Consider the following 27,670-nt stretch of genomic DNA (forward strand, 5'->3'; position numbering starts at 1 on the left):
GTACATTTGAACCTTTACACTCGTAACCATGTATGGACTAATTCTATGGGAATCTTTTTATAGATTTTAACTGGCTTTGCCCAGGCCTTCAGTCTGTAAAAATGGATGCGTGTCTTTGTATCCAATTTTAGTGTGAAAAGGTGAGCCGCAAAAGAGGAGATTTAGGTTACAACGGTCCACCGCTTTTATGACACAAATGGGTTGCTTTCCCTCTTACTTTTGTGCACTAATGCAGGCAAAGCCCAAAAGAAAGGCTGAAATGCAAAACGGCGGAATCCAGTTTTCTACGGACCCGAATAGTAATGTAATGGACCCAATTCTGATTCCATTGAAAGCTGCGGCAGAGCCTCCATTGACTTCTTTGGGAGCATGAGTCGGTCCTGCGTGGCTCATTTCAAAAGTTGGGCATTGTGGGAATTCATGAAATGAATGGCTCAGAGCTACAAATGAACCCCCCTCCGCCCCACACTTTTGAAGGCCATTCCACAGCGATTAAGACGCCTCCATACTGATTTGCAGTTGCTTTGAAATCAAAACTCTGTACAGCTACATAGGTGACAGTTACCTACCTCTGCCACTTCGCCCCACAAATCGGAGGTCGTTAAACCTCGCCACTTGATTTTTCATGACGGCCGAGGCATTTCTGAGCTCTGCAGAATAATTCTCATCGTTCCCAGCCATGACCGTGACTACAGTCCCATCAGGTACGTCTCCAAGGGCTACCACCTAGAGATTAGTTGCAACAAGGTCATTTCACACAGCTCATGACAAGTGATGTTATTATTAAGTGGCTCAAAGCAGGTTCAACATTCTGCACCCAGACATGAGGAACTGTCCTTGGGAGGAGGAAGAAAGGGATGGCTTTTTTAAAAAATTGAAAACAGAAATATATTTAAGGAAATTCAAAAGAATTCAAGTTCCCTTCATCAATTAAATCTGGCAAATTATGTCCTACTAGCTGAGTGATCCCCTGCTTTCATTAATAGGCAAATTTGTATATTTTGAAAAAACAGGTTTCAAAATACACAAATTCGCCTATTTCAAACAAGTCAAAGTCAAAACAATTAACAACCGTTTTAAGAATTTTCAGTGAACATTTTTCCTGGGTGAAAACAGTCCGAGTTCTCTTCTAAGGAACCCATCGCTACATAATCCACCCGCAATGACCGCTAGGCACAGTACCCCCGTAAAGAATTACACGATTCATTGCGCGTAGCTCCCCTAGGATTCACCTTTAACTTCCGCTCAGAAGCCAGGCTGGCTGCTCGGGACCCCGCCGCACACGCGGCCGTAGCAGACTCGCCCGCAGAACCGTTCCCAATGGGCCAAGGTTGAATTCTACCACCGGGCCAGGGCGCGGCTCCGCTCCCCACCCGCAGGAGCCTGCCCCAAAGCCCCTCTCGCGCCCCAGCAAAAGCAGCCGAGCGCGTATTCGTTTGGAACCGCCTGTCGGAGAGCGGGGCTCGGCCGGAGCCGGCTCGGCTCCGTATCTGCCCGGCTGGAGTCGAGGCGATTTTCACGCCGTTTAACGCAGGGGCGGCGGGGAGAGGGGCTCGCGTTAGCCACGCGGCACAAGGGCAGTTTCCCTGTAAATACCAAGGTCCTGGGGGGGGGGGGGGCTGTTACGCGGCTGGATTGTGGAGACCTGAACGGGATCGTGTTTTCCCACCGACTTTCTCCCCGCGATCTCAGCGGGAGGGCTCCGCACGGATCAGACGGTCTCGTTCTAGCCACTCGCCCCGCATCGCCCCCCTCGCTCACCGCCCCAGGCCGGCTGTCTGAGCGCCCGGGCTCTCGGCATGACCCGCACCGCGGCTGGCCAGCCCCTTTCGTTTTCTCCCCTGTGCGCCCGTCAGCTGGGGACGAGCCGCTCCGCTCGCCTGGGAAGTAGCCTCCCCAGAACAAGGCCGGTTCGATGGGTCAGGTTTGCTCCCCAGCCCCGTTCGGGCGTGTTTCTATTCCCCCCCCCGGCCATTTCTAGCCCCTGACTCCCCGAGCCCCTACAGCTCATTTAGGGGTCCCCTCCTCTACAGAGCCACCCCAAAGGCCATTTCCTCGGTCGCCGCGAAGGGCCCTGGACGATCGTTCTCTCCGGATTAACTCCAGCCTTAGGTTCCCGGTTTGCTGCTCCACGTCTCTGTTTAATCCCCTCCCGCTCTGCCCGAGGCACTGGCGAGGAACTCGAGTCCTGAAGGGACTGGCGTTCCAGGCGATTTACTTTCGCCTTTATCCCCCCCCCCCCCCGCCGCCCCCAAATCATGAATCCAGGGTGAGGATCGTTCCCCTTGGCAGACCCTGAGCCGTGCGGAGAGCGCTCCTACGGCGGGGGACGGGGCTGTGACTGGTCCCGGCTCTCTCGCTTTCTTCCTTCCACGCACGCCGCCCCCGGCTCGGCCCGTCCACCCAGAACCAGAAACTCGGGTGGAACGTGAATGTTTCAATCTCCCGGAGGAGCCAACGGGGCCAGCGCAGCAGCGAAGCAACCCGGGAAGGCGAGAAGCAGCTTCTGCAATGAGCCGGGCTGTCTCTGCGGTTCTTCCCTGGCCTCTACGATCTCAGAGCTCCCCCTCCCCCGCTTGGGTAATTAGCCTCAACTCTCATTAAACTTCAAAGGTCCCTGCGAGCTCAACCCGCGCGCAAGAGGCGAGCGGTTCTGACCGCAGCGCAGCGCGAGCGCTGCCCGAAAGCGAAGGGGGGTGCGCTGGGAGTAAATGTGCAAGTTTCTCCCCAAGGCCGCTCTCGTCCCTCCCCCCAACCATCGCCCGAGGAGACCAGGCCTCGTTTTCGTTGGCCCTGGAAGTCCCCCGCGTGGAGCCCCCGGCCCGGGCTTACCTTGAAGGCCACCGGCAGGGTCTTGTTGCACCTCCAGTGCGAAGGCAGCACCGAGCACAAGAAGTTGGGGCTGTCGGTCCGCACCAGCTCGCCCGCGTGGTCCGCCAGCACGTCCACCACCGAGCGCACCTCGGGCCGCGTCCGGGAGCCCGGGGCGGGCGCGCTCAGCGCCCCGCTGCTCTCTCCCATCTTGCCGCAGGGGAAGGCCGTAGAGGGAGGTGTGAAGCGCCTGCTGGTGCTCGGGTCTACGGGAATACGCATCACAACAGCGGGCGTTAGAGAGCCGGCGAGGGCTGCGAGCGAGGGGCTGGGCGGGCCGGGTCCCACTCGGCTCCGGGCAGCGCTTTGGAGAGGGCGGGAGACGAAGCAGCGGCCGGCGTCCAGGTCCCAGCCCTCAGGCCGAAGGAGCGAGGCGCCGGGGAAGGGTCGAGTCACAGGCTGAGGCGAAGGGAGGCCCCGAGCCTGAGGGTCCCCCGGGGCTCCGGTGCCGTCCCGGGTCACTCGGCCTCTCCCCTGAGCGCTGCCCGGGGCTGGCGTCGCTTGGAGTCAGGGCTCGGCGGGCGAGCTCCGGGGCGCTCTCCTGTCCTCAGCGGCCAGCCCTGGAGTCGGAGCGCCGGGCAGAGAAACTCTCCCAGCGCCCACGCCCAACCCGGGCGCGCACGGTCCTTTGGCACCGGGCAGGTCCGTGCGCTCGGCCCGGGAGCGGGAGGTTTCCGTCCTCGCTGGTGCCTGCAGACGCTCCGCCAAGCGGGACGCGGGGCCTTTCCTCCAGCCACGGGGAGGGGGGGGGGGTTACACCCCAAGTCCCAAGCGAGCCCGGGAGGGGAAGCCTCCCCGCCCCCACTGCGCAGGAGAGCTGCCAAACAAGTCCCAGAAACAGCCCGAGTCCGCCACTGCTGAACCCTGCAGGGACCCGCGCAGCTGGGCTCCCCCCACTTCTACTGCTCTCGGGTTTCTCGGCTGCAGACAGCGCGGCCTAGTGCGCCTGGCTCCGGATCTGACACCAGCCCCAAGTGTCCGCAGGCACCTCTCACATACCCTATTTACTCCAGGCACCCGGGGGAGGAGCCGTCTGCTGACTGACGGGGAGGAGCGCCAATGGGGAGGGAGGGTGGAAAGGGTGGGGAACCCCCCCCCCCCATTTGCACACGTTGCCTGGGAAAGCGATAGAAGCAGGGGAAGGGGGCGGAGCGAAAGGGAGGCGGGGTCTCTGCAAGAAGCCACGCCCCCAAGCCCCTGGAGGCGAGGAGGGCGCACCTAGCGGACCGGTGGCATCTTATTAAAAGACGCGCATGGCGCGCTGCCTTCCGCGGGCTTCCTTAGCTGCTCAGAGCCAATGAGAACTTCGCTTTGCCGCCTCCCCTCCTGCGGAGCCAAACGCGGCCGGCCCGGGGTCCTGCCGAGACTCCCACGCTGGAGAGACGCGGGGCTCTGCGCCCGAGAGCTGCCTGCCACGGCCCCGCGTGTCCGGAACCCAGGGGCCGCCCCCAAAAGGCCCCGCTAGGTCACACGTCAGAACCGCGCAAGAACGGGCCTCTCCGAGCCCTGTCGGAGCGCGGCACGAGGGCGGGATGCGCGCGGGGGGGTCCAATGCTCCGGCCGCCAACAACGGGGAAAGGCCGGGGGGGCCATGTACTAGCGACCCGCGAGCTGCTGCACACGCAGAATAAGCCCCTCCCCTCCCGCACCCCGCTACCGCCTGCACTGTCCGTCTAATCCCGGCCCCGTCCTACAGCCCGAGCCAGCGGGAAATCTGCTTTCAAACGGAAATTGGCATCTTGGCCGCGCAGCAGCGCGCAAGGGAGTTTTGGTTTGTTTCGTTAGTCACGTGCGTCCCCGCCACCGTCCCTTCCCAAAACGAAATCGACGCGGGAGCAGAGAAAAGTGACGATCGTTTCAGAACAATTTCCTATGCGCAATGACCTTAAAAAAAAGCCTGGTCTTAAAAGAGCGTCGCGCGTTTCCAAGGCGTCGCTTCGGGCTCGCGCCCCGGGAAACGTGGCTTCGAAATGGAATTTGACCGAGAAAATCCGCAGGGGGCAAAATGATCCCGCGTGAGACCAAAATTCACTCGATTCGTTTGTAGTTTTTGTTTCATCTTCGCGCGCGGTTTTTGGACGGACTCGTCTTTCTGACGCTACAAAACTGCTCCAACGAAATGCGCGCGGGACAGTCTGCACGCTCAGCTCGTGTGCGCGTCCCGTTTGGAGGCACTTTTGGCCAATGTGCCTAAGGGGAAGCCAGGCTCCGTTTCCCGTCACACGCTGGTTAACCGCCTACTTGGTTCTGAAACGATGCGGATTTTCTGCACCATCATGGTCAGGGAATCGATAGCTTCGCTAGTCTGGTTTACAGAGGCCTGGCACGTAGCCTCCCTCTAGCCAGGCCCCGTCTACACGAGACCAGGAGCTGCTGTGAGTCTGGGCTGGGTAAACTCTTCGCTGGGCTCCGTTAAAAACCCAACTCAATATGCAAAGTATCGCCTACGAGAGGCCGGGGCGCGGGGGAAGGTAAGGCGGCGCTAGCACTATAGGGGCTTTTGTCTTCCAGCAATCCCCCCCGCGTCCAGCCCGGCCCGGAACTCTGCTACCGAGGCCGTTTGAGACCCTGGTTCGTTTTGATCCTTCCCTGCAGAATTGTCACCTGGAAAACCGACGGGGGAACCAGGCAGAGTCGGCGGGGGGAGGGGGGGCAGTTTCACATCCCCCGGTGCTCGCCAGGCCCATGTCGGGTTTCTAAACGCCCCGAGTGGGCTCTGTCGGCCCGGGGGATCCCCCCCCCCCCGGAGCCAGGCGGCTGGAAGCTTTGCGCGGATCAAACCCCGCTCGCCCGTGACAATTCCACGCAGAGAGACCGCGGGCCGGAAAACGAAAGCGGGGCGGGGGCGGTTCGAGGAACCGGGGAGAAGCCCGGCCCGGCGGGGGTCCGCCTCGGGGCTGCCAGCGGATTGGAGGCGCGTGTCTAGCACCCCGCGCCCCTTCCCCGTGCGGGGGGGAGCGCAGGGGACGGGGGCGCAGGACAGAGCCCCGCGCTGGCAGCAGGGGAGCTGTTCCAGGGGCGTCTTCGCACGAGCTCCTCCGGGGATGCGGGTAAAGGTGTGTGGAGGGGGAGGGGCTCTGAAATGGGGGGGCTTCCCGCCCCCATCCACGCCCTGGGACACCTGGGAGGAGGGGTGGGGAGCCCCGGAGGCCGAGACGTTCCCCGGCTCCGCCGCTAGTTGGCGCCTTAGCCCCGCCTCTGAGCGGCCCCGGGGCCCGTCAGCGCCCGGATCGGGGCACCCAGAATCGGGACCCTCAGGAGCTAAGCTGCCACCGTCCCAGAGCCCCCCCAGCGCCCGGGCCCAGCGCTGCTGCTACCGGCCCCCAGCGCAGTTCGCCCCCCCGAGAGCGGGTCTGCCCCTTGCAGGGGTCCCTGGGCAAAGCTCGGTCCATAGACCCCCCCCCCCGGCCCGGGCGGCGCAGAGGGGCCCGGCCTCGGGGCCAGACTTCGGCTTTGAACGCGAGTTGCCGGCGGGTTTGTCGTTAAACTCGCAACGCCCCCCCCCCCATTTCACATTCGGGGGGGGGGGGGCTCTTTGCACCCGGCAGCGGCTTGTCCAGCAGGGACCAGACCGGGGGGCGACGCACGAGGCTGCCCGCACCCGCCCGCCGCTGGCAGAGGGCGAAGCTGGCCGGTGTAGGGGGCTGCCCGACGGCCGCGGCGAGCTGGGGCGAGCCTGGCTTTGCGAGCTCCGCGTGGGGGGAGCGGCCCGCCCGTGGGCATGATCCGCGCGGGGGCGGCTGGCCGGGCTGCGCCGAGTCCCCCGGTGCCGGCCAGAGACGAGCGGCGCTAAGGTCGCTCCCAATTCGTATAAAAGACCCCGGGCCGCGCGGTGCGCTAGTTCCTGCGCTTTGCGGGGCCTCTCGGGGAGTCACTCGCACCCGGCGCTGTGGGGTGGATACGAACTCGTCAGCGTCCAACACGCTCCTGTCCGGCGCCGGGTGCCAGCAGGGAACTGCTCTGTCCCCGCTTCCAAAATGCCAGGCGCGGAGCCAGCCCGGAGCGAGGTTTCTAGGGGTGCCGCGTGTGGCAACGTTTCTAAATTGCTCCAGCTTTCTCCTGAGCAGCTCAAAATATCCCCCACACGGCCACCCAGCTCCTCGGACTGCCACCCGGCTCCCTGCACCGCCACCCGGCACCCCCACCGCCACCCAGCTCCCCGCACCGCCACCCGGCTCCCCGCACCGCCACCCGGCTCCTTGGACTGCCACCCGGCACCGCCACCAGCTCCCCGCACTGCCACCCAGCTCCTCGGACTGCCACCCGGCTCCCCCACTGCCACCCGGCTCCCGCACCGCCACCCAGCTCCTCGGACTGCCACCCGGCTCCCCGCACCGCCACCCAGCTCCTCGGACTGCCACCCGGCTCCCCGCACCGCCACCCGGCTCCCCGCACCGCCACCCAGCTCCTCGGACTGCCACCCGGCTCCCCGCACCGCCACCGGCTCCCCGACCGCCACCCGGCTCCCCCACCGCCACCCAGCTCCTCGGACTGCCACCCGGCTCCCCGCACCGCCACCGGCTCCCCGACCGCCACCCGGCTCCCCCACCGCCACCCAGCTCCTCGGACTGCCACCCGGCTCCCCGCACCGCCACCGGCTCCCCGACCGCCACCCGGCTCCCCGCACCGCCACCGGCTCCCCGACCGCCACCCGGCTCCCCGCACCGCCACCGGCTCCCCGACCGCCACCCGGCTCCCCGCACCGCCACCGGCTCCCCGACCGCCACCCGGCTCCCCCACCGCCACCCAGCTCCCCGCACCGCCACCCGGCTCCCCACAACGCCACCTGGCTCCCCGACCGCCACCCAGCTCCTCGAACTGCCACCCGGCTCCCCCACTGCCACCCAGCACCGCCACCCGGCTCCCCGCACTGCCACCCGGCTCCCCCACTGCTACCCAGCTCCCCGCACTGCTACCCGGCTCCTTGGACTGCACCCAGCACCGCCACCAGCTCCCTGCTCCCCGCTCGAAGTTTAACTGGTTAACCAATTAAGGGGAGGCAATTCAGCCCAGATGGACTGGAGCATCCTCTCCCCCCACGGCAGGCACTGAGCTGCTCCCCCCCTGTTAACCGGTACCACGTAACCTTTCACGGCCCCAGTGCTATTGTGAGTGAAAAGGGAATCGTCCCAGTTTACACCAGTGGAAGTGGGAGGAAACGCATCCCCCGCGTGTCATACAGTGGCGAGATTGCAGGCACCTTTCATCCACTGAGCTAAGCCCTCCGGGCAGAGGGGCGGGATTGTCCAAATAGTGAGAAAGGAGCCTCTGGCAGGTCACAGGCCTTCTGCTCTTAGCTCTCCTCTGAGCATTGGCTTCGGTCCCTAGTGTGGGCACCTCTACACTGCGCGGGATCCCAAACTAGCTACCCCGGGGCTACGCAAGACTCCCGGTACTTTGAAATAATAGGGGCACTATTTTTCCATCCTAGTGAACTTCATGGCATGAGGGATAAGAGATGGCTGAAAATAGCACGTTATTTTGAAATTTGGCGCCGTGTAGTGCAAATTGCAAATCTTATTTCGAGTTTAGGGGGCTGTGCAGACGCACCCTATGGCCACATGGAGTCTGGGCTTTTGAGCTCTTCACGGTTAAGCTTTCGCCCTCAGCAGTGAGTGCATTTCACAAAAGGTTAACAGGGAATAAGGCCCCGGATTTGCATGTGCCTCGTCTAAAATCCTTTATCCTTTATCTGAGACATCAGCAAGTCCATAAGTCACTGCTTCCGGGTTCCCTCCCTTGCAATCACCTCTGCAACTTTGAATTCAGCTGAGCTGGTATTTAGCAACAGGTCCACTTGCTTCCACAGCAAGGCAGCAAATACCTGGTCTATAGGAAGCCTTGCAAACTGTGCCCCGAAGCTCTCAAGAACAAAGGTCTCAGCAGAGCCATTCAGGTGTCTGGATCTGCTTTGCAGTGCAGGGACGGGCTCTGTGAGCAGCACGTAGGGAAAGGGACGGGCCAGTCGCTGGTAGGTCAGATAGCAGAGGCTGGGCCCCGTGGGGAGCAGGCTGTGACATTTTATAACCAGAGTGTCGCCACCTTCGACCAATCAGACACAGCCTGTTCCTGCGGGCACACTGTGTCAGGTGCCCCATAAACCCAGAGGGAAAAGGCGGTCCCTGCCCGCTGCCCCAGCAGAGTGAACATTCTAAGCAAAAGTCTATGCCAGGCCAGCTTGGGCCGAGATAGCCCTCTGGACTCCCCATTGATGCTGTGAACTTGCAGGGTGCCCAGAACGGCGGTAACGCCTTAGTGCCGGTGCACATACACAGCACCCTAAACTCGAAAGAAGAGACGCAACTTGCACTATGCAAATTGTGCCTCTAATTTAAAATAGCTTATTTTGAAATTTGGTGCATCTACACAGTGCCAAATTTCGAAATAACACTATTTTGAGCCATTCCTTAACCCTTGTGCCATGAGGCTTTCTGGCACGATGAAACAGTGCATCCGTTATTTCAAAAAATATTTCAAAATAATGGGCAGCTTGTGTAGATGTGGGGTAGCTATTTCGGGTTACCTCTGGTATCCCTTAATAGCCGTGCAGGGTAGACGTATCCTGAAGAGTCTTCTCCTGCCAGAATGGGAGAGCTCATGGGATGGAAAACGGACTCCTCGTGGGAACGGTCCCTCCTCATGCAAGGGGCCTGCTTCCCTTGTCAGAGCGACTTCTCAGTCCAAACTGAGTCTCTGCTCCCCTTGGGAAGGCTACATCTACACTGCAGAGCTATTTCCAGATATCTCCAGTATCCCAAAATAGTTATTCCGCATCTTAAGAGCAAACCCGTTATACGGAAATATAACAGGCTCGCTATTCCGACGTCCCTGTAAACCTCATTGCATGTTTCGGAATAGCGCCTTATTTCAAAATTTGGCACTGTGTAGACTGCGCCAAATTCTGAAATAAGCTATTTCAAAATAACATCACAATAAGATACATAATTTGCATAGCTTATTTCTAGGTGATTTTGAAATAACTTATTTCAAAATTTGGTGCTGTCTACACGGTGCCAAATTTCAGAATAAAGCACCATTCCCTTAACCCTCCTGGAATGAGGGTTACAGGGACACCGGAATAGTGCCCATTATATAGTGGGTGCATTTAAAGACACGGGATAGCTATTTTGGGATACCTCCAGTATTCCGAAATAGCTGCACTGTGTAGACGTAGCCTTCTTCTGTGTCCTGGGGCCTGGTTCTCCTCCCGGTGGAATTCCATGGCTTTGTATGGAGGGAGAATCATAGAATCACAGAGCAGTGGCACTGGAAGGGGTCTCCAGAGATCAAGTCCAGTCCCCGGCCCTCAGGGCAGGACCAAGCACCGTCCAGATTACCCGACAGGTGCCTGTCTAACCTGCTCTTAACTATCTCCAGGGTTGGAGATTCCACAACCCCCCTAGGCAATTTATTCCTGTGTTTAACCACCCTGACAGGCAAGAAGCTTTTCCTAATGTCCAACGTCAGCCTGCCTTGCTGCGGTTTAGGCCCCTTGCTTCTTGTCCTGTCCTCAGACGCCAAGGAGAACAATTTTCCTTCCTCTTCTGTAACACTCTTTAAGGTATTTGAAAGCTGCTATCAGCTCTGACTCTTCTCTTTCCTAAATTAAACGAGCCCAATTTTTCAATCTCCCCTCTTAGCTCACATTTTCTTGACCTCTCATCATTTTTGTCACCCTTTTCCGGCTCTCCTCCAATGTCCATACTTGGGGTACTTCCGATTTACACCACTGGCGGTGGTACACACGTGCCTATTGGGGACCCAGTTCTGCACGTACACTGGGATAAATCAGGAGTAACTCTGCAGAACCAGGTGATGTGTAAACAGCCTTCATGCCAAGAGAACTGGACCCAGAACGGGCTCCCATGGTCTCCCCAGGCAGGTGCCTTTGGCCCTGGAACAAGCCTTTTAAGACTGCCTGGAGCCCCTTTGGAACGGGCGATCGTTTGGGTGGGATTTTCAAAAGCATCCAAGTGGCTTTAGAAGCTGAAGTTCCACTGCTCGAGGCTTGTGCTTTCCAGCGAGCCAGGCCCGGCCGGTAACCGCTGCCCTCCCCTTTCACTCCATCAGTTACGGCTTGTTCCTTGTTCGCGTTCTCGGTGCAACTGACGGGGGGAGGGGAGCCTGGAGTGTGGGTCCCATCTGCAACGCCCACTCCCTTTAAAAAGACACTAATGACTGTCAGTCCCTTTTTAGTCCTTAATGAATTTCAGAGTTCAATTGCAAATAGGAAACAAGGCCGCTTTTGCCTTACGCACATGGCTATTACTGTTCCATTTCATGTGGTTCCCTGTGGAATGCTGCTATCCATTCCTGCCTGCAACACAAGCCACATGTTTTGAAAGTTTTGCACTTGAAAAAACGTTTAGGAAAGGACTCAAGTATGGCTTGTATGCATGGCACGAGGTAAACACCAGCCGTAAATACTCAAGGAACAGTTAGCGCTTTATGCTCGGTCTACCCAAGCGAGCGCAAGGGCGAGGCCAGTCAAATAATGAAAGAACGAACCCCCGACTTTCTGGTAGGGAACGTGCACCGTGAGCGGAAGGCCCACCACGCGCCTACCGACAGGACAGCCCCTTTGAAAGCGGCCGAGGGCTGCTAGCGGGGAAGTGAGGGCCTGATCCACACCCCACTGCAGACTGGGGGAGTGAGGGCCTGATCCACACCCCACTGCAGACTGGGGGAGTGAGGGCCTGATCCAAACCCCACTGCAGACTGGGGGAGTGAGCCTGATCCAAACCCCACTGCAGACTGGGGAAGTGAGGGCCTGATCCAAACCCCACTGCAGACTGGGGAAGTGAGCCTGATCCAAACCCCACTGCAGACTGGGGGAGTGAGGGCCTGATCCACACCCCACTGCAGACTGGGGGAGTGAGGGCCTGATCCAAACCCCACTGCAGACTGGGGGAGTGAGGGCCTGATCCACACCCCACTGCAGACTGGGGGAGTGAGGGCCTGATCCACACCCCACTGCAGACTGGGGGAGTGAGGGCCTGATCCACACCCCACTGCAGACTGGGGGAGTGAGGGCCTGATCCACACCCCACTGCAGACTGGGGGAGTGAGGGCCTGATCCAAACCCCACTGCAGACTGGGGGAGTGAGGGCCTGATCCACACCCCACTGCAGACTGGGGGAGTGAGGGCCTGATCCAAACCCCACTGCAGACTGGGGGAGTGAGCCTGATCCACACGCCACTGCAGACTGGGGGAGTGAGGGCCTGATCCAAACCCCACTGCAGACTGGGGGAAGTGAGGGCCTGATCCACACCCCACTGCAGACTGGGGGAGTGAGCCTGATCCAAACCCCACTGCAGACTGGGGGAGTGAGGGCCTGATCCACACCCCACTGCAGACTGGGGGAGTGAGGGCCTGATCCAAACCCCACTGCAGACTGGGGGAGTGAGGGCCTGATCCAAACCCCACTGCAGACTGGGGGAGTGAGGGCCTGATCCACACCCCACTGCAGACTGGGGGAGTGAGGGCCTGATCCACACCCCACTGCAGACTGGGGGAAGGGCAGGTCTTCCCTAGAGACTGGAGTGAAACGTCTCGGCGCTGGATCCCCGCGAAAGCGGCGAATTGCACGACTGGCTGGAGACGCCCTTTGCCTGGAAGGCGCAGCGTGAATAACACGTGTCCGAGCTGCTACCAACGCCCTTGGACAGGCTCCGCCGGGCCCCACGGGGGTAAGTCCGGACCCTGCATCCGCCCGGCGCTGCTGGGACTCGCGCGCAAACCCGAGCGCCCTGCAAGCTGGAGGCAGCCAAGCGGGCGGCGAATCCGCCCCCGGGACAGGCGCTCGGAGGGGGGCTAGCGCCGCGCGGCCCAGCCTGAACCCTCGGCGGGCCTCCCAGCAGCAGCCAGACGGCAGAATCAGCGCCCGCCGCCCGCCTCCCCAAGGTCGCTCCGCCGACAGGCCCTGCGCGGCCGCGGGGCCAGACGCGGAGCCTTCCCAGGGGCCAAGAGAGAAAAATTCCCAAGGCAAGAAGAAGCGGAAACGTCTGGAGGGCGCGGGGGGAGCGAAAGGCGCAGGCGGCCCCGGCAAACCCAGCGGCGCTTTCCGAGTTGCGGGCGGGCTGCACGTAGCAGGCACCCGCCGGGCTCCGAGCCCCGCTGCGCCCCAAGGCAAGTCGGGGAGCACTCGAGAGCCGGGGCCCTGCTCTGCCCCGGCGGCCTTAGTACGGAGGTACCCGGGCACGGAGCGCGCGTCTCAGGCCCACCAGGCTTTCGGGACCCGGGGACCCCCGCGACGCGCCCTGTGAGCGCAGGAGCCCGAGCGCGCCCGGCAGGGCAGGGCTGGGGCCCACGGCGGGCACTCGGGAGCTGGGGTCTCCCCGGGAGCAGCGGGGACGTGCCTTTGCCCAGCGCCGTTCTCGGCAGATCTGCCCCGGCCACGAGCCTCCGCTGTCGGACCAGGGCGCCAGACGCTGAGAAAACGGCCCGGGGCTTGAGAGCAGGGCGGCCCGCAGCGGGCGGCGGAAACGCGCGAGCTCAGGGCGGTGCGTGGCACTTCCCCAGGACTCGGGTTAAACCGGGAGTTCTGCCCCCCCTCCCCCGAACCCGCATGTTTGAGATTTAGGCTACATCTGCACAGCAGCATTATTTCGAAATAACTTACTCCGGTTATGTCTACTGGGCAGTGAGTATGCAAATAAGGCGTGGATTAGCATATCTCCATACATGATTTGCATAATTTATGCAAGCTGTTTTTGCAGGAAAAAAAGGAGCGTGGATGTTTTCTTTTTGCCCAAAAACCCTTTTCCCCACCAGATCCTTATGCCCCAAAAAAGGAGGTTTACCTATCTGGAGGGGAAAAGGGGTTTTTGCTCAAAAAGAAAATGTCCAGCTGCTTGTTTTTGCATAAAAACCCCTAGGCAAAAACGGATTGGCAGAAATATGAGATCGTGGTTTATGCAAATGAATCCCTCATTAGCATAATTTTTGCAAGAAAACTCATAGCCTGAGGGTTACAGGAGTGGGCGTAAGAAGTCGTCCAACTTGACAATATTTCAACAGTATTTCAAAATAACTGCCTGCTGTGTAGCCTCAGGCTGTGTCTAAACTGCACCCCTCCGTCGGCAGAGGGATGTAAATTAGGTGTTTTAAAAGTGCAAATGAAGTGGGGATTTAAATATCCTGTGCTTCATTTGCATAATCACGTCATGGCGCTGTTTCAAACAAGCGCCATTTTAAAACTCAAACCGCGGTTCATTCAAAAAATGAGGAGTACAGGATCTTTTGAAAAAGCTCCCTGTTGTTGAAAAAACCACGTCTAAGCCACGGTTTCAGTTTCAAAATGGCGCTTGTTCGAAACAGCGCCATGACGCGATTATGCAAATGAAGCATGGGATATTTAAATCCCCACTTCATTTGCACTTTCAAAACGTCTAATTTACATCCCTCTGATGACAGACATAGCTATGGGCTATGTCTAGACTGCAGGCTTTTTTCGGAAGAAGCTTTTCCAGAAGAGAGCTTCCAAAAAAACCTTCTTCCGAAAGAACTCCCTCTTCCCCTTCCGCACACGCCTTTTCCCAAAAGAGCTCTTCCGAAAAAGGCTTCTTCCCCGTAGAAAGAGGATTACCAATGCCGGAAAAACCCCTCTGCTCTTTCCATTTTTTTCAAAAGAATGCGATTTCAGTGTGGACGTAAGTGAAGTTTTTTCGGAAAGAACTCTGTAGTGTGGACATACCCTCATTGCGCGAGGAGTAATGGAAGCCGGAGGAGGAGTGCTGTGGAGATGCTCCCTATTTCGAAATAAGCTGGGCAATTGACGTAGGTCTATTTGCGTAGCTCATTTCGAGTTAAGCCTCGCTGTGCAGACGCGCCCTGTGAGTAGAGCGGAGACCGGAGAGAAGTGTTCTAAAATACAGGGGTGCTCAGAGTACCTGGCACCGCCACCTGGGCACATCAGCTCTCCGAAGGGCACCTTTTCATCCCAGATCCAGGCCCAGGATGCCTCTGGGAAAGGGGGGGAGTGGGTAGCAGAAGAGTGAATGTCAACAGGCCCTGCCTTCCCGCTGGCCCTCACCACACCCCTCCCGTCAGAAACATTCTCTAAGCCACGTGGGCAGCGCTCCCTCCAAGTTCTTCCATCCACGTGTGGAATGCAATTTGTTCTGTGCACCAAGGGACGTAGGACGTGCACCACCCGCAGACACACAGGCTGCTAGCTGCAGGCGCTCTCCTAATCAGCTGGGGGGCATATGCATTTCTCCTGGGTGGCTGCCCATGAGCTCAGCTGCAGGCCCGCCGATGGGGAGGCACGGGGGCGGGGGGCAGGGGCCCTGTGATTATAGCAGACCCGTTAGAATTGCTGCTGGAGCGCTGCACTCCAGCCAGCTCTGAGGGCCAGCTCGGGGGGGCAGGAAGGGGTGGGGCAGTGGTGGCTAGTGCACCTGGGTCTGGGCAGTGCTGAGGGATGGCTGCCCCCCCCACCCCTTCTGCCCAAGGCCCTGCCCCTTCGGGGAGCCTGCATCTGCCCCCTCCACTTTATCCAGGGACCAGGCAAGCCCGTCAGCCTCCTGCCTGCCCGTGGTGCTGAAATTCAGGCTCTGTCAAACTCAGCCACTGCGGAAGGCATCAGGCTCCGATCGCAGAGTCACATGACACAGAATCAGAAGTGGCTCTGAGTGCTGGGGAGGGGGTGTTCCATACTCTGTGTGGCTGGGGAGGGGTTAAATGCTCTGTGCATGCTCTGGGGGGGGGGTGCCATGCTCTGTGTGGCTCGGGGGGGGGGGGGTTCTGTGCTCTGTGTGGCTCTGAGGCCCCCCTCCCACCCCGACCCACGACCTGGCATGTAGCTTTGCCCAGAGACAGCTTTGCCTTTGAAGATTCCCATCAGCACATCTTAAGGACCCTGCCCCAGTGTGTGGGCACCGGACGCCCCGCGGATCCCATGTCAGTTCGGAGTCTAAGCCTCTCGGAGGCGCTGGACCCTCCTTGGAGCTGCGGGGTGAAACCAGCTGGCGTTGCACCTCTCGAGAGCAGCCCCCAAGACAGCAGCGCCCCAGCCTCTGGCCAAGTGAGTGGGTCACACCCTCTCGCCCTCTGTCCCCGCAGAGCCCTGCAGATCTGGGGAGCCCCGCTTCATCCCCATGGGTACCTGCAGCCACAGGTGGGGACATGGCTGTCTGGGGCTTAGTGGTGCAGATGCAGAGGAGCAGCCACACAGGGCTCTTGCCTCAGCCTGACTCTCCCCACATTAAAGCCACCCCCTCGCCAGTGTTCCCGGGGAGCTGAGCACATGGGCAGCTGCCACCCCGCTGATTAGCAGAGTGCCCACAGCCTCCCATAGCTGGCAGTGGGTATTTCCACTGGTGGTGCACAGCTGCACATGCCTCAGTGCACACAACAAAATGTATTCAGCACATGAATGGAAATAATTAGAGGAAACATTGTCCTACCGCCCTAGATTTTGGGGCTATTGCCCCCATATTTTTCCCGTTCCACTTCCATCCCTTTTCCTTCAGCTTTGGACTCCACTTGAATAGGTCTCTGTTGCTTACAGAGGGTGTGTCCCTCCCCTGGTTATGTTTTACCACGTTTGAAGCATTGTGCAGAACCCAGCGTGTGTGGGTGTGAAAGGGGCGCTGCACAAAGAACAATGAGTTTATTATTGGTGTCTGTGGTTTGTCACATCGCCCAGCCTAGAATCACTATTCTTGACACCTTAAGCAACTGGTCGAACAGCCCGCAGGAGGTGGGGCTGCTCTTGATTTAGTCGAAGTGGTGCGCAGGGTCTGGTCCGAGAGGTGACTCTAGCTGGACCACTTGGTAATAGTGACCATAGTAGAAGTAGATTTAGGTCATTGGGCGGGGGAGGGAACTACAGCAGCCCAGCACTGTGGCATTTCATTTCAGAAAGGGGCCTTACCCAAAAAGGAAGTTAAACACACCGAATGAAAAGGTGCAGGGCAGAAAGTGAAATCCCCGCAAACTGCATGGAAACGTTTCAAAGATGCCATTATAGAGGCTCAACTTAAATGTGCACCCCACATTAAAAAGCGTGGGAAGAGAAACAAGAAAGTGCCCCCGTGGCTAAAGAACAAAGTAACAGAAGCAGCAAGAGACAAGGAATCGTTTAACACGTGGGAGTTAAATCCTAGTGATGAAAACAGAGAGGAGCATGAAGACTGGCCAGGAAAGTGTAAAAATACAACTAGGAAGGCCAAGAAGGAGTCTGAAGAACAGTGAGCCAAGAACTCGAAAGAGCAAAACCGATGGTAAGTCCTTCCGAAGCAGGAAGGCTGCTAAACAGCCAGCGCGGCCAGTGGGGATGCTATCAGCGCACGCAGGGGTGATCAGCTCATTTCAGAGAAACTCAGTGAATTCTTTGCATCAGTGTTCACGGCGGAGGGTATTGGGGAGATTCCCAAAGCTGAGCTGTTCTTTGTAGGTGACAAATCAGAGGCATCGTCCCAGAGTGAGAGGTCATGAGAGGAGGTTTTGAAACAAACTGATAAATGGAACAGTAACACGTCACTGGGACCAGATGCCATTCAGCCAGGAGTTTGGAAGGAATACAAATGGGAAATTGACGAATTTCTTACTGAGGTCTGTAACCAATCCTTTGACTCCGCTTCTGTACCGAATGACTGGAGGATAGCCAATGTGAGACTAATTTTAAAAAGGGCTCCAGAGGTGATCCTGGCAGGCATAGGCCAGTAAGACTAACGTCAGTACCAGGCAAACTGGTCAAAACTCTAGTAAAGAGTAGAATTGTCGGACACATGGATGAACAGCGTTTGTTGGGGAGAGTCAATGTGGTTTCTGTAAAGGGAAATCATGCCTTACTACTCTACTAGAGTTCTTTGAGGGGCTCAGCAAACATGTGGACAAGAGGGATCCAGTGGATGTGGGGTACTTAGATTTCCAGAAAGCCTTTGACAGGGTCCCTCACCAAAGGCTCTTAAGGAAAGTAAGTTGTCATGGGATAAGAGGGAAGGTCCTTTCATGGACTGAGAACTGATTAAAAGACAGGAAACAAAGGTTAGGAATAAACTGGGGGGGGGGGAGGAGGCTTTCTTGGGTCAGGGGCCACTGACCCACAGAAAAATCAGTCAGGGGCCACACACAAGTGAGGAGCCAAACCCCCACCCCAAAACCAAAAACCATCCTCGCCGACGTGGCCCCTCCCCACATTCCCCTCGCACACCAGAGCCTAGTGGAGCTCAGGCTAGCAGATCGTGTGTACTCCAAGCCTGTGGGGAGGGGCTAGAGCACCAGCGCGGGACCCCAGTGCCGGGGGGGGGAGCCCCGAGCTTTGGAAGCTGGAGCCAGGCAAGCCGGGGGCCACAGCCCATCCCCAGGACTTAGGTTCCCCACCCCTGGAATAAATGTTCGGTTTTCCGAGTGGAGAGAGGCAACTAGTGGGGACCATCCTGGGACCCCTCCTATTCAACATCTTTCTAGATGATCAGGAGAAAGGGGCACACGGCGAAGTGGCAGCAGTTGCAGATGATACTAAACTGCTCAAGATAGCTAAGCCCGAAGCAGAGTGCGAAAAGCTTCCGAAGGATCTTCCCAAACTGGGCGAGAGGGCAACACGATGGCAGATGAAATTCAGTGCTGATAAGTGTAAAGGAATGCGCATTGGAGAACATGGCTATGCATGTAAACTGATGGGGACTAAATTGGCTGTTACCACACTCAGAGAGAGATCTTGGAGTCACTGTGGAGAGTTCTCTGAAAACATCCCTCAGTGAGCAGCGGGCGTCAGAAAAGCAAACTGAATGTTAGGAATTGATAAGAAAGGGATAGAGAATAAAACAGAGAATCTCTTATTTCCTCTATATAAACCCATGGGACGCCCACGTCTTGAATACTGCCTACAGACGTGGTCACCTCATCTCAAAAAGATCTCTTGGCATTGTGACAGGGTCAGAAAAGGGCAACAGAAATGACGAGGGGTTTGGAACGGCTGCCACACGAGGAGAGTTTCATAAGCCTGGGACTTTTCAGCTTGGAAAAGAGGAGCCCAAGGAGGGATCTGATACAGGTCCATGAATCATGACTGTTGTGAAGAAAGTAAATAAGGAAAAGTTATTTATTCCGTCCCATAACACAAGAACTAGGGCTCACCACATTGAATGAATGGGTAGCAGGTGTGAAACAAACAAAAGGAAGTTTTTCTTCACACAGTGCACCAGTCGAAGACCAGGACTTTAACAAGGTTCGAAAAAGAGCTAGATACATTCCTGGCAGATAGGTCCATCTGTTAGCCAGGATGGGCAGGACTGGCATCCCTGGCCTCTGCTTGCCAGAAGCTGGGAATGGGAGACAGGAGAGGGAGCATGAGAGGATTCCCTGCTCTGTTCATTCCCTCTGGGGCACCGGGCATCGGTCCGGATGGACCTTTGGTCTGGCCCAGTCTGGCCGCTCTCATGTTCTTACGTGGGAGTTTTTCCAGCATTTCCTTTACATTCAGGTACAGTTTGCAATACAGCAGGAATTTCAGGTATTTCTTCTCTAGTGGAAGGACAGGTGGGAAACTTGCAAAATTATATTTACCAGATAAAATCCGGGCTACTTTAGAAAGGACGAAGAGAATGAACAGAGAAGAACAGCAATAGAACGAGCCAAGTGACAGGACCCAAATTAGGCACCCGGGGCCAGATCCCCACCCGCCTCGGCGGCTCTGACATGGTGATAGTGACCAGTTGCTCCTTGCAGAGGCCCAGCCCGGAGACTGACTCCGAAAGCAAAGCCCAGGCAATCCCCAGGCTGTGAAGAAACCCTCCCTAGGCAAGGCCCCAGTGGAGTTTTGGGCCAATCTGTGCAAGGAACGGCACAGGAGCAGGAGAGAGAGATGAGAGGGGGTCTTTCTACTGAAAAAACACGAGAACAGCTGTTCTGTGGTGTGGTTGGCCCCTGTGATCTAACCAGGCCGAGTGAGGGGAAAGGGCCTGGAACAAGAGAGGTGACCAGGCGAGCGGCAAGGAGAGGAGATGAAAACGAGCCAGGGAGATTCTACTAACAGGGACTCTGGGCATTGCTCCGTTTGGACAAGTCTAGCCACTGTGCCAGGACAGGTTCCTTCAGCCCGTTCTGGGCACCGTTCCCCACTGGGAATCCAGCCCCCGCATCTTCTGGGCAGAGACCCGTCCTGGGGGCAGCCGCGCGAAGTGCCCCAGAGCATGGGCCAGTGCCGATTGCAACGGGCAGTAACTCAGGGCACATCTACCCGGCAGCGTTATCCCGAAATAACGTGAGCCGTGTCTACACAGCCGGCAGTTATTTTGAAACAGGGTCGCCATCCTGCAGGGCGTAACAAGGGCGAGGCGAGTGAGGACTTGCCTCGGGCGCATAGCTGAGGGGGCGCCGAAAAATAATAGAGATTAACTCGCCCGCCCCTTGGAAGCTACTTATTTTCAGACAGCACCGCTTCCTTCCCCGCCCATTAGCATCAGCCCGCCCGCCGTTCTCCCATCAGGCTGCATGTTGCCACTCCACGACCCAACAGTCACCAGCCCTGACGGCCGCCCAGCGCGGGAATCCGGACACTGGCTCAGCCACGCCAAGCGCCACCATAAGGGGCCCTCGCGCAGTCCCCGGGGGCGGGGGCGGGGGAGAAGGGGCTCCGATTGCCCTGCACAGGGGCAGCGGTGCAGGGGGCGAGGTGGGGGTGTCAGACTGGGAACCAGGACTCCTGGGTCTCGTCTCACCTCTGCCAGGGTGGCTCTAGGTCTTAGGGGTGTGAGAGTGGAGCTGGGGGTCTGGGAGCTACGATCCCTGGGTTCCATGGGTCAGGGTAGCGAATAATATTAATTTCAACTCAATTACTGATGAGTTTGTCTTATTAAAAGCGTGCAAAGTACAATTCTAAACAAATACCTAATAGTGCCTGACATGGTGATATGTTATAATTCCAGCTATATCTGTATTAATGGTTTGTGCAGAACTCGTAGCTATAATAAATAAACGTTGTGTTGTTGTTATTGTTATTTATGTATTTCCCTTCTTTCTACGAATAACGACTATGAATAAATACACAGCAGCGGGCGCAATTTTATATTCTTGCCTCAGGCGGAAAATGAGCTAGTTCCAGCCCTGACCTACTGTCAGCTGGAGGACTTCTCCATACGCCGACTCCCGTAACCTGCACGAGGAGGAAGGGGGGTTGGAGAAAGAGCGCTCTGGTTCGAAATCAGAGCTGTGTAGACACGAGGCCGGGGAGGTGAAATGCGCCCACATTTCAATGGGGGAAGGGCCCGGCTGCGGGTGGGATAAGGGAGGAGGGAGATAACGCAGAAAGAGCAAGAGGCAGAAATGACCGTACAGGTTGATCCAGCAAAGAGAGGAAGGAGACAGTAGGAAAATCCAGGGGAAGGAGAGGGAGGGAGAGAGGGCGGGAGGGGAACTCAGCCCGGCTCAGGCGGGTGGCCGGTTCCGACTGCACAGAGACTGATGGAAGAGAGGGTTGCAGTCTGGCTTGGGGGCGATTCTAGTGGCCTTTCCTGCCAAGGGACCTGCGCGTGCTGGGGAAGGAGAGGCAGCGCCTGCAGAGACCGGAGCAAACCCTCCGGGGGGAGCGGCGCCGGGCGCCTACGGTTCACACCCTCCGGGGGGAGCGGCGCCGGGCGCCTACGGTTCACACCCTCCGGAGGGAGCGGCGCCGGGCGCCTACGGTTCACACCCTCCAGGGGGAGCGGCGCCGGGCGCCTACGGTTCACACCCTCCGGGGGGAGCGGCGCCGGGCGCCTACGGTTCACACCCTCCGGGGGGAGCGGCGCCGGGCGCCTACGGTTCACACCCTCCGGGGGGAGCGGCGCCGGGCGCCTACGGTTCACACCCTCCGAGGGGAGCGGCGCCGGGCGCCTACGGTTCACACCCTCCGGGGGGAGCGGCGCCGGGCGCCTACGGTTCACACCCTCCGGGGGGAGCGGCGCCGGGCGCCTACGGTTCACACCCTCCGGGGGGAGCGGCGCCGGGCGCCTACGGTTCACACCCTCCGGGGGGAGCGGCGCCGGGCGCCTACGGTTCACACCCTCCGGGGGGAGCGGCGCCGGGCGCCTACGGTTCACACCCTCCGGGGGGAGCGGCGCCGGGCGCCTACGGTTCACACCCTCCGGGGGGAGCGGCGCCGGGCGCCTACGGTTCACACCCTCCGGGGGGAGCGGCGCCGGGCGCCTACGGTTCACACCCTCCGGGGGGAGCGGCGCCGGGCGCCTACGGTTCACACCCTCCGGGGGGAGCGGCGCCGGGCGCCTACGGTTCACACCCTCCGAGGGGAGCGGCGCCGGGCGCCTACGGTTCACACCCTCCGAGGGGAGCGGCGCCGGGCGCCTACGGTTCACACCCTCCGGGGGGAGCGGCGCCGGGCGCCTACGGTTCACACCCTCCGGGGGGAGCGGCGCCGGGCGCCTACGGTTCACACCCTCCGGAGGGAGCGGCGCCGGGTGCCTACGGTTCACACCCTCCGGGGGGAGCGGCGCCGGGCGCCTACGGTTCACACCCTCCAGGGGGAGCGGCGCCGGGCGCCTACGGTTCATTCCCTCCTGGGGGAGCGGCGCCGGGCGCCTACGGTTCACACCCTCCGGGGGGAGCGGCGCCGGGCGCCTACGGTTCACACCCTCCGGGGGGAGCGGCGCCGGGCGCCTACGGTTCACACCCTCCGGGGGGAGCGGCCCCGGGTGCCTACGGTTCACACCCTCCATGGGGAGCGGCGCCGGGTGCCTACGGTTCACACCCTCCGGGGGGAGCGGCGCCGGGCGCCTACGGTTCACACCCTCTGGGGGGAGCGGCGCCGGGCGCCTACGGTTCACACCCTCTGGGGGGAGCGGCGCCGGGCGCCTACGGTTCACACCCTCCGGGGGGAGCGGCGCCGGGCGCCTACGGTTCACACCCTCCGGTCCTATCCCTGCCGCTGGTTCAGAGCCCGCATCCCTCCCCTTTCTCCGAATGGCCCCGTCCCTGGCGCTGGCGCTCCACCGGGGAGCAGAGCGCACCCGCTCACGGGGGCTGAAGGGGACTTGGCACCACTGGTCAGGGGCCTGGCCCCGCTGGAATCGGGGATTAGCTGCAGGGCGGGATGGAGAATCCCCCCCCCCCATCTCAGGGCAGTAGTTGCCCATGGTAGGAAAGCACTCGGGAACCCACATCTGGTTCCGTGGCCCCGCAACGAGTGGCTGGCCCGTGGCCCGAGACCTGCTGCTTCTCCCAAGGACTCGGCCACTGCTCCTCGGTGGCCGGCCAGCGCACGGCCGTTAGCGCGGCCTGAAAGCGCAGGGCAGGACGAGCGCGATCACGGTACGAGCTAGACCGGCCGGGAAGGGGTTTCCAGCGCCCGGCTCGCTGCCCACCGCAGATTCCGCCGCCGCCGCCGCCGCCGCCGCGTTGTTCCCCTTTCGCACTTGAAAACAAATCTCCACCTTTAAAAGGCCTGTTCTGCTCAGGAGCCCGTGGCCACCGAATCTCTGGCCAAAGCGCCGGTTTCGACGAGCAGCCCCAGGCCTGGCTTTCCGGGGACCCCACCGATGCCCAGCGCAGGGATGGCAAACGAGCACGTGGTGCCCAGATGCTTTCCCTGGGGCAGGCGTAAGCACAACACACATCTGTGCAATTCAGACGGGGGCTCTGGCTCGGAACAGCACCAGCCCATCCCCAACGGGCATCACTTGCCCCCTGCCCCCTAGGAACAGGCCAGGCCGGCGGTGTGCACAGCGGGGCATTGCTCGGCTGCTCCCTCCTCGCCAGCGCGGGGCCTGGCAGTGACAGCTCGGTATCTCGTTTCATACCTGTGGCCCCCGAGAGTGGAATCTCTGAGGGCTGGAACGGGGCGTTTCGCTCGCGCCCATAGCGGGTAGCGGGGGAAGCGTACGGGCCGTGCCACATGGGCGCCAGGCCGCGAGCGGGGCAGCCTGCCTGGCTCGGGGGAGTGGGAATGGGAGAGGGGGCTGCGGGTTAGGCGGCTGCTCAAATCCAGGCCTGACCCAGAATTGTCACCAGCCCGCGGCCTTTGTGAAATGGGCTTGGAGGGTGAGGCCGGGCCACAGCGCCTACAGCTACCGCCAGCCACAGGGTGGCAGCCTCCACAGAGCCCCCGAACTGGCTGGGGCCGGAAGCTGGCTGCTCCGGGCCAGGAGTGCAGCGCCCAGCGTGACTCCCCCTCGTTGTGCTGCCGAGGAAAAGGGACCGGGGGGAATAGTTACACAAGGCCTCTGGGCCAGCACGGCTAGCCCTGCGGCCCCACACCCCGCCCTCTCCCCTTCGGGCTGGAGGAGCAACTCCACCAGTCGCCTGGTAGCAGTAGTAGGCTCTTAGCCTCCATGTGCCCCAGCGCCGAAGGGAAGATGACACGCTGCGGCAGCACGTTCCACATGCAGCGTTCGGTTATTTTAGGCTCCTGCTGTCCTGCCCTTTGCATGATAGGCCCAGCAGAACTGCCTTCTGTGCGGCCGCACGCCGAGGTCAAGCGGTTTCAGTTTCACACAAAACCCTCACTGGCTGCTGGCAGTAAATGTGTCCTGAGCCCGCAGAAGCTGCTGGCATGCGGCGCTCTCTCCAGACGCCTGACTCAGACCACCCACCCTGCCTTTAAACCACACAGGGAAGGGTTTTTTCTATTGCTGAGCCATGGTTCTTCTCTGAGGACCTCACAGCCTCGCTCAGGCCGAGTACTGACTAACGGTGTGAGCGCTGGCTCTGGTGTGCGCCTCCTCTCCCCTTTGCCTGTGCAGGAATCTTCCCCGGCCCCAGAGCAAAATTCAGCATGTGGGGATAGCTGAAAGGGGGAGGCAGTATGGTCTAGAGGCATTAGGGAAAGGCATTGTTATTGCCGGGCATTAGGAACGCGTCTGGGGAGCCCCACTGGGACTGGGGCTGGTGGTGCTAGGTGCGGTGCATGGGCACAGTCAGAGACAGTCTTTGCTGGAAGATCTTACAATCTAAATAGCAAGGCAGGCCAAAGATGTCAAGGGAACCAGAGACAGAGTCACTTGCATGAGCTCACCGGCACAGCCAGCAATGAAACTCAGGTTTCCTGAGTCCACGCTAGGCTCTATCCACTAGACCAGTGTTTCCCAATTTTATTTGGCTGCGGAACCCTTTTAAACTCAAAAGAATTTTGTGGAACTCCTAATAACAGTCTAATATATGGAGCTGCAAAAGTACACCACAAATAAGGATAATAATAAACAAATGCTAAATGAGGTCATGAGATCAACATTTAGTTTAATTACACATATTTAAAAACAAAAATCACATAATATTAATTATTTTTTTAAAAAAATCATAAAATGTTCTTGTAATGGAATTTTCTCGCAGAACCCTTATTTGCACTTTGCGGAAGCCTGGGATTCCACGGAACACCATGTGGGAAACACTGCTCGGGTATGTCTACACTACCACCCTAGTTGGAACTAGGGTAATGTAGGCAACCGGAGTTGCAAATGAAGCCCGGGATTTGAATTTCCCAGGCTTCATTTGCATATTGCCGGGCGCTGCCATTTTTAAATGTCCGCTAGTTCGGACTCCATGCCCGCGGCTACACACGGCACGGACTAGGTAGTTCGGATTAGGCTTCCTATTCCGTGGAACGAGGAGTAACGGTAGTTCGGAATAGGAAGCCTAATCCAAACTACCTAGTCCGTGCCGCGTGTAGCCGCGGGCACAGAGTCCGAACTAGCGGACATTTAAAAATGGCGGCGCCCGGCAATATGCAAATGAAGCCTGGGAAATTCAAATCCCGGCTTCATTTGCAACTCCGGTTGCCTACATTAACCACCCTAGTTCGAACTAGGGTGGTAGTGTAGACATACCCGAGCAGTGTTTCCCACATGGTGTTCCGTGGAATCCCAGGCTTCCGCAAAGTGCAAATAAGGGTTCTGCGAGAAAATTCCATTACAAGAACATTTTATGATTTTTTTAAAAAAATAATTAATATTATGTGATTTTTGTTTTTAAATATGTGTAATTAAACTAAATGTTGATCTCATGACCTCATTTAGCATTTGTTTATTATTATCCTTACTTATTTGTGGTGTACTTTTGCAGCTCCATATATTAGACTGTTATTAGGAGTTCCACAAAATTCTTTTGAGTTTAAAAGGGTTCCGCAGCCAAATAAAATTGGGAAACACTGGTCTAGTGGATAGAACCTAGCGTGGACTCAGGAAACCTGAGTTTCATTGCTGGCTGTGCCGGTGAGCTCATGCAAGTGACTCTGTCTCTGGTTCCCTTGACATCTTTGGCCTGCCTTGCTATTTAGATTGTAAGATCTTCCAGCAAAGACTGTCTCTGACTGTGCCCATGCACCGCACCTAGCACCACCAGCCCCAGTCCCAGTGGGGCTCCCCAGACGCGTTCCTAATGCCCGGCAATAACAATGCCTTTCCCATGAATCACGGGATAATCTGCATCCCCTGAAAGAGCTCCAGGAAGGAGTTCACAGGGAATTTGACAAAAGTTGCTTTTTATTCTGGTTGCAAATTGTCTTCCTGCTGCTTTGGATTTTCTTTGACTGATTTTCTATTTGAAAAAAACTCACCAGCTTCATTTCTCCCAGGAATGCTTGACTTGCAGATTTTTTTTTTAACCAGCATTCAAAATTCCAGCTGCGTCAGTGTGTTCTCACTAGGCAGCGGCAACATGGTGCCACTTCTGACCCCTGCCTGGATTAATGTATTGCTTAGTATCAGGTAACTGGTACCAATGCTGTTATTCTCTAAGCGCACGTTTACACTGCACAGCGATTTCGGGATACCAGAGGTATTCCAAAATAGCTGCCCTGCATCTACACAAGCCGCCCATTATTTCAAAATATTTTTCAAAATAACAGGTCATACAATCATAGAACCATAGAGCTGGAAGAGACCTCAGAAGGCCATCAAGTCCAGTCCCCTGCTCTAGGCAGGACCAATTCCAACTAAATCAACCCGGCCAGGGCTTTGTCAAGCCAAGACTTAAACACCTCTAGGGATGGAGACTCCACCACTTCCCTAGGGAACCCATTCCAGTGCTTCACCACCCTCCTAGTGAAATAGTTTTTCCTAATATCCAACCTGGACCTCTCCCACCACAACTTGAGACCATTGTTCCTTGTTCTGCATCTGCCCCCACTGAGAACAGCCTCTCTCCATCCTCTTTGGAACCTCCCGTCAGCAAGTTGAAGGCTGCTATCAAATCCCCCCTCACTCTTCGCTTCTGCAGACTAAACAGACCCAAGTCCCCCAGCCTCTCCTGATAGGTCATATGCTCCAGCCCCCTAATCATTTTGGTTGCCCTCCGCTGGACCCTCTCCAATGCGTCCACATCCTTTTTGTAGGGGGGGCCCAGAACTGGACACAATACAGGTGTGCTATTTGACCATCCCGGTAAACCTCGAAAGGGATGGCTCAAAAGAAGGCGTTAATTGAAATTTGGTGCTGTGCAGACATGCCAGATTTCAGAATCATAGAATACTAGGGCTGGAAGGGACCTCGAGAGGTCATCGAGTCCAGTCCCCTGCCCTCATGGTTTTTGAAATAGATTCGAAATAAGATACACAATTTGTGCAGTGCAAATTGCGTATCTTATTTCAAGATTAGGGTGCTGTGTAGATGCACCTGAACTGCTCCTTAAATCGAGCTGGCTGAGCAAACATCTGTGCCAGCAAGCTTGGTTGCTCGAAAATATTGGTGGAAAGCCGTGGTGTCCTACATGCTAGCCACTAGCCACATGTGGCTCGTTGGCCGGCTGGGTGTGGCTAGTTTGCTATAGAACTGCTCAGAACGGTGTGGATACCAGGGCTGTGTCTACACTGGCATGAATTTCCGGAAATGCTTAAAACAGAATACTATTCCGTTTTCAGTTTTT

At 58.2% G+C, this 27,670-nt stretch overlaps 1 protein-coding gene across 3 annotated transcripts in view; it reads right to left on the minus strand.

The window, feature by feature from the left end:
• The window catches only part of RUNX3 (RUNX family transcription factor 3), a 102,735-nt gene that overhangs the window by 46,060 nt on the left and 29,005 nt on the right, over positions 1–27,670 (minus strand). For all 3 annotated transcript variants that reach the window (XM_075908531.2, XM_075908529.2, XM_075908530.2), the window contains 2 exons: positions 2,833–3,077; positions 570–726 (listed from right to left, as the gene is read on the minus strand). In XM_075908531.2, coding sequence (XP_075764646.1) covers positions 570–726; positions 2,833–3,077 — 402 coding nt within the window. The remainder of the gene's footprint in view (positions 1–569; positions 727–2,832; positions 3,078–27,670) is intronic.

This window comes from Pelodiscus sinensis, chromosome 26 (assembly GCF_052426305.1).
Source record: "Pelodiscus sinensis isolate ZL-2025 chromosome 26, ASM5242630v1, whole genome shotgun sequence".
Lineage (NCBI taxonomy): Eukaryota > Metazoa > Chordata > Testudines > Trionychidae > Pelodiscus > Pelodiscus sinensis.